Here is a 14,526-nt window from a genome sequence, read left to right as displayed (position 1 = left end):
AGGGGCACAGTCCTGTTGCGTGGGGCAGGGGACAGCTGGGTTCTAGCAGAGCAATTGCTTACTGTTAATTATCGAACTATTAATTATGATAGTAAGGAAGGGGCAAAATCTGGAGTCCTGAAGCCCCTGGGGTGAAGCAGCTTCACCCTCTGCTCTGGGGGCTTTTCTTGAAGACAGGGTGCTCTGGGGACATGGGGGACGTAGGGACATGGGTCACCTGGAGGTACAAGGTGCTCTGGGGCTGCAGGATGTTCTGCAGTTCCCTGGGGTCCACCTGGATCTGACCCTTGCCCAGGGCTGGTTGCTGGGAGGGGGATGCAAAGCAGCTCTCAGCAGCCCTGTGCCATGCTCCATCATTGCCCCATGCTCCTGTTTTCCTACAGTTTGGGCAATTTCCCTTAATCCCACCTCTAAATCCCAAATCCAAGTGCCCTGCCCCAAACCTCCTAATTCCTACCCCATGTACCCTGGGGAAATATTTCCTCTATAAATTCAAGATCCAGAAAAAAAAGCAGCAAAGCTTTTTAAACCTCCTGCCATTTCTGAGCTCTGACTCAGGATTTCTGCTCCGGGACAGCAGCGCGGCCTCGCTGGCTCTGACTCACTGCAAAAACCAACCCTGAATCCCGAGCAGTGATTCACAGGGACACGTGCTGTGCTATAAGCGGCCAGGAATGTGAGTTGCTGCTTTCCATGGGGCTCCTTCCAAATCGCTCACAGGGGCTAGAAAATAACAACGCCGCGGGAGAGGCAGGATAGCAACCAGGATTTATCTTTGCTGTGGATTTTGCAGCGAGAGGTGTTTATCCCAGTCATTGCACCAGGTCAATGCATCCATTGCTGAATTCCTGGCAATGCAATTCCCATAGGAGGAAGAGCACTTGGAGCCGAGCCCAGTTATGGGGTTGCAAGTGCATTTTTGGGGTGGCTGTGGCTGCTTACCCTAAAGTTTTTCAGCAGAGCAAGATACATTTTGTATAAATAAATTCAACATGTTTTGCACCTCCTGGGGTGGTAAGAGCCTCGACCCAAACAGAACAGGGCACTGCCCTTGGCTGGGCTGTCCCTGGTGAGAAATCCCTGCGTCCTCGTGTACCCAAAAGATTTGGGGATGGCTGTATCTACCCCAACACAGCCAAGGGGCTGCCCAGATGTGTCCCCAGCTGTCCAGATGTTGTGTGGGTTGCCCAGGTCTTGAACTGCAGCACCTAGATACTGCCCCAGGCTGCCCAGATGTTGCCCTGCATATGCAGGTGTTGCTCCAGGTTAACTAAAGATTGTCTCAGGGGTGCCCAGATTTTGCTCTGGGCATCCAGGTGTTATCCCAGTATAGCCATATACTACCCAAGATGCCGAGATGTTACCCCAGGGTGTCTAGAAGTTGCCCAGGATACACAGATACTATCCCATTCCCCGCCCCCACCCCCACCCCAGATGCCCAGATATTGCCCTAGAATGCCAGATGCTGCCCTGCATGTACAGATGTTGCTCCGGGACAACCAAAGATCACACAGGGTGCACAAATGTCACCTCAAGGTGCCCAGATGTTGCCCTGAATGTCCAGATGTTGTTCCAGGATACTCAGATATTACCCAGGATGCTCAGATGTTGCCTTAGGTGTCCAAATGTTGCCCCAGGATACTCAGGCATCACCCAGGACACTCAGGTGCCACCCAGGGTGCCCAGATGTTGCCCAGGGTGCCCAGACGTTGGCCTAGGCTGCCCTGCCACCACCTCTGGGTGCCCAACTGTCCCACCCGGGGTCTGGGCAGCTGTTGGCAGTGCCACTGCCGCCCTGGCCCTGGGGAAAAACACCACTGGTGGAGGGTGTCCCCTGGGTCCCCACCGGCGGTACCGGGGTGGGACTGGCAGCAGGCAGCTGTGTCCCCCGAGCAAAGCGGGGTACCTTGGGCAACTCCCCGGTGCAGGCAGACCCCTGGGGGAGGTGGGGACCCGCAGTCTGTTGCGGGGGGCCAGACCGGCCCTTCGGGCTGTACCCGGTGCAGTGTGGGACCCCCGCCCGGTGCCGTACAACCCACCGGCTGCACACCGGGACCTCGTCCCGTTCCCGCTGCAGAACGACCCCCGGTTCAGACCGGCCAGACCCATCCCGGTGCAGACCCGTCCCGGTGCAGACCAGACCCCGGTGCCGACCCATCCCGGTTGCCGACCCATTCCGATGCCGACCCGTCCCGGTGCCGACCACCACCGGCAGCCACCGCTCGGCCCGGGCCGGCACAAACAGTTAACGGCGGCCGGGCTGAAATGTGGCTCCTCCCGGTACCTCCCCGTGCCCGGCCTCGGTCCCGGCGGGGCCGCCCAGCCCCAGCCCAGCCCCAGCCCAGCCCCAGCCCCGGCCGCCGCCGCCGCTCAGCCCGGCTGCACCGGCTGGGGGCACCGCCGGGACCGGGAGCACCGGGGGTACCGGGGACACCGCCAGGACCGGGGCTACCGGGAGCACCAGGGCTACCGGCCCCGCACCATGATCTGCGGCAGGAGGGCGCGTCCCACCGCCGAGCAGCCCCGCTCCCCCCCGGACGTCTCCGGTGGCCCCCGCCGGCCCGGCAGAGCCTTGAAGAAAATGGGTGAGTCCTGGGGCCGGTCCCGGTGTGGGAGGAACGGGAGGGAACAGGAGGGAACGGGGCACCTGACGGGGCGGGCAGGGGTGGGGACCGGGCAGAAACTCTGCCAGCGGGCGTCCCGGGAGGGATCTCCGTGGCTGGAAGAGTCCCCGAAGTGGATGGGGAGCCCCATGGCAGGATGGGTCCCCATAGCTCGAAGGGGGTCCTCAAGGTAGCCAGGGACCCCATGCAGGAAAGGGTCCCCGTGATTGTGTGAGGTTCTCACGTGAGGAGGGGACCCCATGGCCATGAGGGTCCTCATACCAAGAAGTGTCTCCAAAGTGGATGGGGTCTCTCATGGCAGGGATGGGTCCCCATGGCTGGGAGGGTCCCCAAGGCGGATGGTTTTCCCCACAGCAGGGAAGGGTCCCCGTGGCTGGGAGGGGTCCCCAAGGTAGCCCCGGAATAGCTATGTATTGCCCCAGATGTTGGGGAGCAGTGGGGTCAAGGTTTGGCCACATCACAGGTGACAAGAGCCCTCCTGTTTGGGGGTATTCGTTGCCCCCAAGGCTCAGCTCCAGCTCTCTGGGACCCTCACCCTGCTTCAGTTTCCCCACTCGAGGCTGCTGCCCGCAGCACTGTCGGCCAGGGCTGACCCTGCAGCAGCTTGGTGCGGCACAGGGAGGGGAGGGGGTGCCTGGGGGGAGTCAGGGTGCGCAGCCAGGCCCGGTCCTGTGTGGAAGCAGCAGGCAGAGCAGCGGTTGTGCCGTGGGGGGAGGGCTTTGCTCCCACTGCTGCACTGGCCCCGCGTGTGGCTTTGGGCATGCAACTATATGCCCGGAGCTGTGCTTGCTGTGGCCATGTGTCTGCTGCAGCTCTGTGTGTCCCTGTGTCCATCCGTCCGTGGGTCTGTGCATCCACATGCTTGTGCACTCGTGTATCCATGTGTCTACATGTCTGCGTGTCCTTGCATCAGCACATCCATCTGTCCCTGCATCTGTGTCCGTGCACCCGTGTATCCATACATCCCTGCATCTGTATATCCGTGCATCCCTGCGTCTGTGTTCATATGCCTGTGCACCTGTGCCCCCCCCATGTGCTCGTGTGTCCGAGCATCTGTATGTCCGTCCATCACATGTGCCTAAGTGCCTGTATCCATGCATCTGTGCGTCCATATACTTGTGCATCCATGTGTCCACACATCCAGTTGTGCACCCATGACCTCATATGCCCGCACGTCCGACAATCTATGTGTCCATCCGTGTATCCATGCGTCCATACATCTGTGCATCCGTATGCTTGTGTATCCATGCATCTGTGTGTATGTACCTGCCCCCTGAAGGGGTCCTCAACCCTGCACCATGGACAGGATGTGACAGGCAGGAGTGATGGCAGCTCGTGGCTGCATCCCCAAGGCCATGGCTGGCTCGGGATGCCCCTGCTCAGCCCCATACCCACCATTTTCCAGCCCAGGAGCAGCGCCTGCGGCCAGAGCAGGCATACAGGCTCTGGGGCTGTTCTTAAGGAGTGGTTGCCCAAACAAAAGGAGGAAATAACTTCTCTCTGGAGAATAGATGGAAAAGTCCCAGCCCCTCTGTAAGCCCTGGGTAGGCGTGGGTCCGCATGTCCCCTGAGGCCACCCTGTCATCATTCCCAGCCTGACCTCTGCCGCCAGCACCACCCTGGCACCCCCCACGTGGGATTTGTGCAGCTTTCCTAGGATTTAGCAGCTGGGCTCGGTGGTGTGAGCAGGGCTCTGCCACCACGCTGCTAGGCCCTGTCCCCTAGCCGGCCGCACAGTGTCCCACAGGGGCCTGGTGGCAGTGGCTTGTCCTGTCTGTCCTCACCTGTCTGCCCTGTCCCATCGCATCGCATCCCATCCTGTACCATCCCATCCCATATGACACCATCCCATCCCATCCCATCCCAAACTATCTGTCCTGTCCCATCAGTCTCCTCATGTCCCATGCTGCCCTGTCTGCCCTGTCCTATCCTGTGATATCACATCCCATCCTGTCCCATCCTGTCGTGTTTGTCCTGCTCACTCTGTCCCATCCTGTCCTGTCCCATCTTGTCCTGTCATGTCCTGTCTGTGCTGTCCCATCATGTCATATATGCCCCATCTCATCCCCCTCTCCTGTCCATCCCATCCTGTCCTGTTCCACCTCTCCATTCTGTCCCATTCCACGCTGTGCCATTCTGTCCCATCCATCCCATCCCACCCTGTCCTGTCACACCATGTCTGTCCTGTCCCATCTGTCCCATACTGTCCTGTCTGTCCCACGCCATCCCACGCAGCCCACCCCACCCCTTCCCATCCCACCCCATCCCATGGGATGTGTGGAGATGGACACATGCAGGTGTGCACACAGGTATGCACTGAACTCCCTCCACTCCCACCCAGTCCCCACTCAGAGCCTCCAGTACCTCCCAGTGCCCCCCAGTTCCCCTCAGTAGCTGTGCAGGGTGCCCACGGGCTGGTCCCCCCAGGCCTGACGGAGGATGAGGACGTCCAGCGGATGCTGCGGGGATCCATTTTCCGGAAGATCAAGTCCCGGGGGTGCCCCAGGGAGCGGCTCTTCCGCCTGCAGGAGGACGGGGTGACGGTCTGCTTCGAGGGGCGCTTTGGACGCACTCGCTCCCAGCAGAGCTGTGAGTGCTGGCGCTGGGGACCGTCCCGCGGGGGCTCAGGGACCCTGGCCATGTCCTGCACAGCCTCGAGCTGCAGGGAGGGGTTGGGACCTGGGCAGCACCCCAAACCTGCCCATGGGGACCTGGGCATAAGCCAGAGCTCAGACCCCCACCCAGGATGGGGACCCCGACCCTGACTCTCACCTGGGACCCAGACCCCATCCCAGGACCCAGATCCTAACCCAGGACCTAGCCCGCAACCTGGGACCTGGACCCCCACCCTGAGATCCAAACCCCCATGCAGGACCCCCACCCAGGACCCAGACCCAACCCCAGGACCTGGACCCCTACCCAGGACCAAGTCCCCAACCTGGGACCTGGACCCGCATGTGCAACCCTGGGACCCAGACCCCAATCCAGCACCCAGCTCCCAGTCCAGGCGCCTTGCCCACCCACAACCCCCAGCCTCCAGGCCCCCCCTCCAGACCCCAGGCTCCGATCTGGGACCTGCACCCCCAGCCTGGGACCCAGACCCTGACCCACGATGTAGACCCCAGTCCAGAACATGGACTGCTGCCCAGGACCTGGACCCCAGCCCGTTGCACCCAGTGCCTCCCAGTGCCTTCCGGTACTTCCCAGTGCACCCCAGTGCATCCCATTACAGCCCAGTGCACCCCAGGCTGAGCCCCCAGAGCTCACACCCTCCCCCCAACCCCCTTGGGACCAGCACAAGGTCCTGCCCCCATCCTGGCCAGACTCTGTCCCTGCTCCCCAGCGTCACCCGTCTCTTTCCACCCCCTCATCTGGATGAGTGCCCAGAGCTGGCACCGCTGCAAGACAGCTCCACCCCCCACTGGCGTCCCTGTCCCCATCCCCACAGGGGACAGTGGCCACTGCTCCTGTCTCGCCTGGGATTAGCGGGTTAAGCCCGGCTGCAGCATCAACAGAGGCCAAACCCCAAGTCCCTTGAGGTGCCCCTGGGGACACGCGGGGTGTTCATCAGCAGCCAGGATGTTTTGCAGGATGCTCATGGGTGGGGAAATGCTGCGGGACCACCTCCATCCCCGGGGTGGCCCTGTCACCACACCTGTCCCTGCAGTCTCTGTGATGCACATTGAGGGGGTGCGTGAGGGACACCAGTCAGAGGGTCTACGCAAGTACGGTGCCGCCTTCCCCGAGCAGCACTGCTTCACCCTCGTCTTCAAGGGCAAGCGAAAGAACCTTGACCTGGCTGCCCGGGGCGAGGAGGACGCCCGCCACTGGGTGCAAGGGCTCACCAAGCTGATGGGGCAGCTGCAAGCCATGAGTCAACCGGAGAAGCTCGACCAATATCCTTTGTGGGAGGCTTGGGGACAGGTTGGGGACAGCTGTGGGGGTGATGCTGGGTGGTTTCCTTACCCCGGTGTAGCTGGATCCATGGGGTCCTTCAGCGAGCAGACAGGAACAAGGACAACAAGATGTCTTTCCGAGAGGTGAAGAGCATGCTGAGGATGATCAACATTGACATGGATGATGTCTATGCCTACAAGCTCTTCAAGGTACTTGTCCAGTGCTCCATCACCCACTGTCCCCTGCTGCTGTCACTGGGAGGGAATGCTGGCTCCTCCTCTGCCTCCCCAAGTGCAGAGGACTGTCAATCACACCCAAAGCCACCCACCATCATCAAAGGTTGGGTCCATCACCAATGGTTGGGTCCCATTGTGAGCGTGAGCTCATGATGGGGTGGGGTGAGCTGCCCCCACCACTGCTGTGTAGGTCCCCAAGGTATGACGTTTTCCCCCCATGGGGTGCTGTCCCCATGGTCATCTCCCAAGGTCCCTTTTCAAGTGGGGAAGCTGAGGGATGGTGCTCTGCTCTGCTCCATCCCACACTGTAGGGTCAGAGGGCCGTGGGTGGGGGCACAGAGGGGACATGCCTCCCATCCCCCTCGGCACAATCCATCTCTAAGCCCTCATGCCAGTAGCGGAGCCCCTGCAAACTCATCACACACGCTGCCCACCCCAGGGGACAGGCAGGACGAGATGGGGTGGCCGTACCCCTCCCTCCCCACGGGCAGGGGACGGTCCCTGAGGTTGGGCTGTGGCTCCATCAGGAGTGCGACCGCTCAGGCGATGAGCGGCTGGAGGGCCGGGAGCTGGAGGAGTTTTGCCGACGGCTACTGCAGCGGCCGGAGCTGGAGGAGCTTTTCAGGCGTTACTCGGGCGAGGACTGCATCCTGTCGGCTGAGGAGCTGCAGGATTTCCTACGGGATCAGGGCGAGGATGCCAGCCTGCGCCAGGCCCGTGCTGTCATCCGTGCCTACGAGCTCAATGAGAAGGGTAGGGCTGAGGGCGCTGCCCAAATGGTGGCATGGATGCTGCTGGAGCCAAGGGAGGTCACAGATGGCATAGGGATGGGGGCCTGCTTAGTGGTGTCACCCCCCAAGCTGCTATGGGCTCCTCCAGAGCTTGGATGAATCTCCCCATGTCCCTTACCTGGGGTGGCACCCGGTGTCAGCACTTTTGTTGGTGCCTGGTGGACGTGGCACTGTGGGGACTGGGGATGTGAAGTGGGGGTGGAGAGCAGGTGGACCTCCACATCTCCGGGGTGATACAGTGCCAACCCTAGCACCAATGTGGCACTGCCAGGGGACATCCATGTCCCTCGGGTCCCACCACGGCAGGGTGAACGTGGCACTAGAAGGACAGAGGATGTCAGGGTGGGGACAGGGAACTTCCACATCTCATGGGTGCCACCATGCCAGGTCCAGGGTGAATGTGACACTAGCAGGATGAGTAACATCAGGATGGAGATGGGACACTCAAGGGAACTTACGTGTCCCCTGGGTGCCACAGTGCCAAGTCTGGGGTATACATGGCACTGCTGGGACACAGGGGACACCCAGGTGAGGACAGTCCCTGGTGTGCCACCCTACCAGCGGCATGCCAGCCCTCTGCAACACCCTGCCACTGTGTCCTGCAGCCAGGCAGCAGGACCTGATGATGCTGGATGGCTTCATGATGTACCTCCTTTCGGCTGCTGGTGACATCCTCAACCAGGAGCACACCAAGGTGCACCAGGACATGAGCCAGCCCCTGTGCCACTACTTCATCTCCTCCTCCCACAACACCTACCTGACTCGCAACCAGATTGGTGGCACCAGCAGCACCGAAGCCTATGTCAGGTGGGTGCCCCTGGTCAGATGCTCCAAGCCTAGATGATCCCATGGTTCAAGGGTGCCAGGGTGGCACAGGGACTCATCCAGCGATGGTGCGGTAGCAGGGCACTGATGGCAGGATGCCGTTGCGTGGAGCTGGACTGCTGGGAGGGCTCCGATGGGGAACCTGTCGTCTACCATGGACACACACTCACCTCCAAAATCCTCTTCCGTGATGTCATTGAGAGCATCCGCGACTATGCCTTCAAGGTGAACTGGGTGCTGGCAGCCCTGGGATGGGTGCTGGGTGCTGGGTGCTGAGTGCTGAGTGCTGAGTGCAGCCTGTCCCCATCCCCAGCGATCACCCTACCCCGTCATCCTGTCCCTGGAGAACCACTGTGGACTGGAGCAGCAGGCCACCATGGCCCAGCACATGAAGGCCGTCCTGGGGGACATGCTGCTGACACAGCCACTGGAGGGGCAGGACCCCCATGACCTCCCATCCCCAGAGGTAAGGCCACCTGCCCACCCACCATCGTGTCCCCATATCCCCTCCGAGCCCTGAGCTTGGCCCTTCCTCCTGCAGCAGCTGAAGGGGAAGGTCCTGGTGAAGGGCAAGAAGCTGCCAGAGCTGTGGCATGAGCCCCAGGGTGTCACATCCCTTCCACACAAGGAGGAGGAGGAGGAAGAGGAAGAGGAGGAGAAGCTGCAGGAGACAAGCAGACAGCGGGTAAGGGGCTTTCCTAGAGCTATGGTGCTGGGGAACCATGGCATCGTGGTGGCCCCGGAGGACCACGGCATCGTGGCAGTGCCATGGGACCACTGTGTCCCAGCAGTGCTGGGCCCCAGGCAGGTAGGCACTGCCAGCACCCGCTAACGCTGCCCTGCTCTCTCCTCTTCCAGTCGCTGCAGTCACTGCAGGAGATCAAACCTCTGCAGGTGGGTTGTGTGATGGAGCTGGGTGGGCTGACAGGTTGGGTACCATGGGGGTGGCGAGTGGCTGTCACTGGCTGGCAGAGGGGTCTGAGCTTGGGTACTCCTCAGCTGTGCCTCTCTCCTCCCCCGTTGGGCTGGGTGCTCCATTTCTAGGGTCTCCACCATCTTGGGGTCTCCGTTGCCTGGGGAGGGGGTGTTCTCCATTGCCTCAGTTCTCCATCACCTCAAGGTCTCCATCACTGCAAGTTCTCCATTGTCTTGGGTTGTCCATCACCTTGGGTTCTCCACGGCCTCAGGGTCTCAACCTGCTTGGGTCCTCCATCATCTCAGGGTCCATCACTCTATTGTTTCAGGTTCTCCATCACTTTGGGGGTCTCCATGGCCTTGGGGGTCTCAGCACTCAGCACTAGCAGGGTAGGGGAGTCTGTAGACCCTTAGGCAGGCAGGTGGCCACCAGAGCCAGGGTGGCCCTGACACCACGGTGGCTCCTGCAGGCCAAGGACGCATCACAGGTGGCCCCGGAACTGTCAGCCATGGTGGTATACTGCCAGGCTGTCCCCTTCCCTGGCCTGGCCCATGCCCTGCGCCACCCTCGGCCCTATGAGATGTCCTCCTTCAGCGAGAGGAAGGCTCGGAAGCTTATCAAGGAAGCGGGTGAGGGCAACAGGGTGGGGATGGGGCAGAGGGGCTCCATGCTCCTGACCTCACTGGGATGCAGGATGGGGCTGAGACTGGTGGGCTCTGCCACTGGGGTGGCTCCACGGGTGGTGGTCAGGGGTGTGCTGGCCTCAGCTGGGCTGCTCTGGCCTAGGGGCAGAGGTCAGGGTGAGGGTCACAGGTCCAGGGTCAGGGTCTGCCATAAGGGTCTGGAGCCAGGGCTTGGAATGCGGCATCTGGGTCCAAGGTCAGGTCTGGGGTGTGGGGCTGGGATTAAGGTCAGGGTCAAGGTCTACGGTCCAGGGGGTCAGGGTCTGGGGTCTAAAGTAAAGGTGTGGGGCCAAGGTCAGGGTCCAGGGCCAGGGGTCTGCGCTCCAGGGCTTGTATTGGGATCGGGGTCAGCATTCAGGGTCTGAGGGCTGGGGTCAGGGGTCCAAGGTCAAGGCCCAGGGTCGAGGTCTGAACCTCAGGGTCTGGGTCCACCCAGCCGGGCAGGCTCTTGTCCATGTCCCCAGGCACACAGGTGCCAGCAGGACACCATCACCTCTGGCAGGGCCCCACGCTGGCACCCATGGGTACCGCGGCCCCACTCAGCCACCCCCCTCCAGGCCCGGCGCTGATCCGGTACAACACCCGGCAGCTCAGCCGCATCTACCCGCTGGGGCTGAAGATGAACTCCTCCAACTACAACCCGCAGGAGATGTGGAATGCCGGCTGCCAGCTGGGTGAGACAGACAGACCCTGGGGGGCACCCCATGAAATGGTACCCCCCGTCCGGAGCCGTCACCCGCCCTGACGCCCCGTCCCCCTGTCCCCACAGTAGCCCTCAACTTCCAGACGCCGGGCTACGAGATGGACCTGAATGCCGGGCGCTTCCTGGGCAACGGGCGCTGTGGCTACGTGCTGAAGCCCCCCTGCCTGCGCAGCCCCCCGGGAGAGGGGCCGCACCACCTGGCACTGCATGTCAGGGTGAGGGCACCCCACTCCCCCCCAGCCCTGCACCCGGGTGGGTGCCACCTGTGTCCCTACTGACACCCATGACATCCCCATTCCTGACCAGGCGCCACCAACCCCATGCCCAACCAGGTTCCACCCGTGTCCCTTCTGGGTGCCACCAACCCTGTGTTCAGCCAGGTGCCACCCACATCCCTTCAGGGTGACACCAACCCCATGGCCAGCCAGGTGCCACTGGCATACCCTCTCCTGGGTGCCACCAACCTCTCTTGTGGGGATACTGACCCTGTCCTAACATCTGTTTGGGTACCATCAATGTCCCTACTCTTGGGTGACACTGTTCCCATCCCCATACCTGGCCAACTGCCTTCTCCTGGGAACGTCAACCCTGTTCTTGCACCCACCCATGTGCCACCCAAGTCCCTTCTCCTGGGGCCCACCACCCCGTGGTGCCCTGTGCTGCTGGCCCCAGCACCCTCTGCCCCCAGGTGATCACAGCGCAGCAGCTGCCCAAGCTGAACAGGGAGAAGGGGAGCTCCATCGTGGACCCCTTCGTGCGGGTGGAGATCCACGGCATCCCGGCTGACTGCAGCAAGCAGCAGACCCACCACAAACTCAACAACGGTAAGCACCTGCCAGGCCACCACGGCCCGGCCACCAGCCCACGGGGACACCCCAGGCACCTGGTCCCCAGGGTACTCCAGCACGCCCAGCCCTCAGGAGCACCGCAGGGCCCCCTGATGCCTAGGGGTGCCCCAGGACACCCAGTCCCTGCAGACACCCCAGGACACCCGATCCCTGCGGACACCTCAGGGCACCCAGTCCCCAGGGGCACCCAAGGCACCCTGGTCTCCAGGGCTGGCCTGATCCTGGGGGTACCCCAGGGCACCCTGATGCCGGGGGGAGGCAGGCCCCTCAGGTACCCAGCACCCCAGGCACCTGCTGCCCCCTGCACCCCAGCTGCCACCCGCAGTTGAACCGGTGCCCAGGACATCCCAGTCTTCCCAGTACGCCCCGGTCCCCACAGTGCCCTGCCCCCAGCACAGCCCGATTCCCACAGCGGCAGGTTCCCAGCACATCCCAGTCCCTCCCAGTGCTGCTCCATTTCCCCAGTATACCCCACGACAACCCCAGTATGCCCGACCCCCTTTCCCCCAGTATGCTCTACCGTGGTCTCAGCAGGACCCCCATTTCCCAGTATAGCCCAGCCCCACCGCAGCACCCACCCCCATTCCCCGAGTCTGTCCCAGTCCCCACATGCCCCAGCGCAGGATGGCAGCCACGCCAGGGCAGGGGTGAGCACGCTGGTGGGTCAGGCTGGTCCCTGCGTGCGGGGCGGCGAGCGGCCGCGGTGGCAGCGCCCACCCCAGTCGCGGTGCCACAGGCTTCAACCCGCGCTGGGAGGAGACGCTGAGCTTCCAGCTGCGTGCGCCCGAGCTGGCCCTGGTGCGCTTCGTGGTGGAGGACTACGACAGCACCTCCTGCAACGACTTCGTGGGGCAGTTCACCCTGCCCCTGGGCAGCATGCGGGAAGGTGGGTGGGTGCCCACCCCGCCACCCCCTGGGGATGGGGACGGTCCCCCCCCAACCCGCTCAGCTCCCATCTCTGTCCCCAGGGTATCGTCACATCCATCTGCTCTCCAAGGACGGGGCGTCCCTGTCCCCCGCCACGCTCTTCGTGCACATTCGATGCAAGAGTCTGTGAGATCCCCGTGGTCCCAGCCCCCCACGCAGGGGACAACGTGCTCCTCCATGGGCTGGGCACCCTCCTCTGCCACAGACACCCCGCTCCCTGCGTGGGGACAGCTTGGGGACACTGCTCACCTGGCCACAGTGACAGCAGGGCTGGTTGGGGGACTCAAGGGGGCAGGGGACCCCCTCCATGTCCCGTAGTGCCACCCTATCTGCTGGCTCCCTCCTCCCCTCCCTGGCTGTGACCCCAAGGGGACAGAGACACGGGGACAACAAGGAAAGCCCAGCATAGCCCAGGGAGGGTGGGATGGGTGGCAGCAACCCCCAAAATCACCACCCTCAGACATGCCTGACCCCAGCCCGTCCCTGGGCTGCAAGGACAGTACCACCACGAGGTCCCCAAGGGGACCCTGCCACCATGTGCCCACAGCATTGAGCCTCTGCTTGGCTGGGGGCCACGCTCCCAGCCCCCTGCTCCAGCACTGGAGACAGTCACAGATTTATACCCTGTTGTCAAGCCAGTTGAATAAAGGTTTTATTTTAACAGAACCTGTCCCGGTGTCCCAGTCACCTCACAGGGCCCGTTGCAGGGGGGAGGGGGAGGGGCAGGACAATATGGGCCTGGGGGGGGGGGGGGGGGGGGGAGGGCAGGGGAAGGGTTGAGCCTACCCCAAAACACAGCACTGCCCCGCAGAGCTGCCAAGCACTCATGGCTGCTGCTCCCATGGGGGCTGGGGAGACTCTGAGCAGCCCTCAAACTGCCACAGGGACAGGGGGAGGGTCCCACTGGACACCCCCCCACCTGCACCCAGCCCAGGACACCGGCAACAAAGCGGGGACACAGAGGTACTTGCATAGGTGACATGGGACCCCAAGCAAGGGGGATGCAATGGCGCTGCTGGGGGGGACGTGATGAGCTCCTGGGTCCCCCACTGAGGCCCGGCAGGTCCAGGCCAGGGTGAGCAAAAGCCCCTGGGGTCCGTGGCATGCCACGACGGGGACACAGAGGGACAGGGAGGCATGGGAGTGCATAGATGGGGTCTTGGCCTTGGTGTGCAGCTTTGTAAACCTTTGGCTGGGAGGGCAGGAGCATCTCAGAGCATTTTGCAGACATAGTTCACATCACAGCGGAAGGTGGCAGGCTGCCCGTGTGCTTGTTTCCCGAGATATCTTGATAGGATAAAGGTTTCCATGAAAGAAAACATTTCATTTACCTTGGAGGTTCCCATACCATGAGATGATGAGCCTTGTGGAAGAGGCAGCAGGGCGGTTGAGGAGGCTGAAGTCCCGAGGCGACGCAGATGGTGTGTCGCAGGGCAGTCACGTGCATGTGTATCCGTAGTTCCATGCTTCCAGAGAAAAACAGCTGAGCAGAGCCCTGAGGCGCAGCAGCAGTGGCAACAGTGACGGAACAGCTCCCTGATGCCCGCAGCCCCAGCATTACAGGGGGTGGCAGAGTGGAATGAGCCCCAGGAGTCTGAGCAGAGCAGGGTGTGCCAGACAAGCTCTGGAGGCAGCAAAGAGCCGAGTCCCCCCGTATCTTTGGGCGCTGCTGCTCCTTGGTGCAGCACTTGCCCTGTTGAGCAAAGGGTTCGAGTCTCCAAGGCTGGGGAGGAGAAGGGACAAGGCATCGCTTGCACAAATAGCCCTTAGAAAGAAATCTCGACATGCTCCCGGCTGACGGTGCCATCCTCCCTCTCTAGGCACCCACGGGAAGGACGGAGTTTAATGGAGGAGGGAGCAAAGTGGGGGGGAAACAGCCGAGCAGGGGACAGAGCGCAAAACACCCTCCAGGCAGGCAGGAGGGCTCGGCAGCCCGGCCACCGTGTCCCGATGGAGCGCCGAGCCATGCGGCACAGCAAGCATCTACCTCAGACGGCCCTGTCGAGAAACATCACTGTCCAGCAACCTGGAGGTGGCCTTCGGCAGAAGAATGCAATTCATGTCAGTTTGGAACAG

General features: G+C 62.3%; 1 protein-coding gene across 1 annotated transcript; it reads left to right on the top strand.

Annotated features, from left to right (window-relative positions):
- Positions 1-2,348: 2,348 nt before the first annotated feature.
- PLCD3 (phospholipase C delta 3) lies at positions 2,349-14,413 on the top strand. The gene is made up of 16 exons (XM_055697457.1): positions 2,349-2,585; positions 5,052-5,213; positions 6,292-6,520; positions 6,601-6,730; positions 7,285-7,510; positions 8,154-8,355; positions 8,454-8,598; positions 8,687-8,839; positions 8,915-9,058; positions 9,232-9,267; positions 9,759-9,918; positions 10,530-10,646; positions 10,742-10,890; positions 11,364-11,499; positions 12,260-12,409; positions 12,492-14,413. Exons 1-16 carry the CDS (start codon positions 2,483-2,485, stop codon positions 12,578-12,580), a joined length of 2,331 nt encoding a protein of 776 aa, XP_055553432.1. The 5' UTR covers positions 2,349-2,482; the 3' UTR covers positions 12,581-14,413.
- The last annotated feature ends 113 nt before the right edge of the window (positions 14,414-14,526 follow it).

Source organism: Falco cherrug, chromosome 20, assembly GCF_023634085.1.
Source record: "Falco cherrug isolate bFalChe1 chromosome 20, bFalChe1.pri, whole genome shotgun sequence".
In the NCBI taxonomy this organism is placed as follows: Eukaryota; Metazoa; Chordata; class Aves; order Falconiformes; family Falconidae; genus Falco; species Falco cherrug.
This window is presented reverse-complemented; position numbering and strand designations above follow the sequence as displayed.

Excerpts from the sequence above, each read along its gene's own strand:
- PLCD3 (XM_055697457.1), top strand. The coding sequence starts at position 2,483 with ATGATCTGCGGCAGGAGGGCGCGTCCCACCGCCGAGCAGCCCCGCTCC. Across the intron at positions 8,599-8,686 it reads TCCGCGACTATGCCTTCAAG|CGATCACCCTACCCCGTCAT; the intron begins GTGAACTGGGTG and ends CCCCATCCCCAG. Across the intron at positions 9,268-9,758 it reads AGGAGATCAAACCTCTGCAG|GCCAAGGACGCATCACAGGT; the intron begins GTGGGTTGTGTG and ends TGGCTCCTGCAG.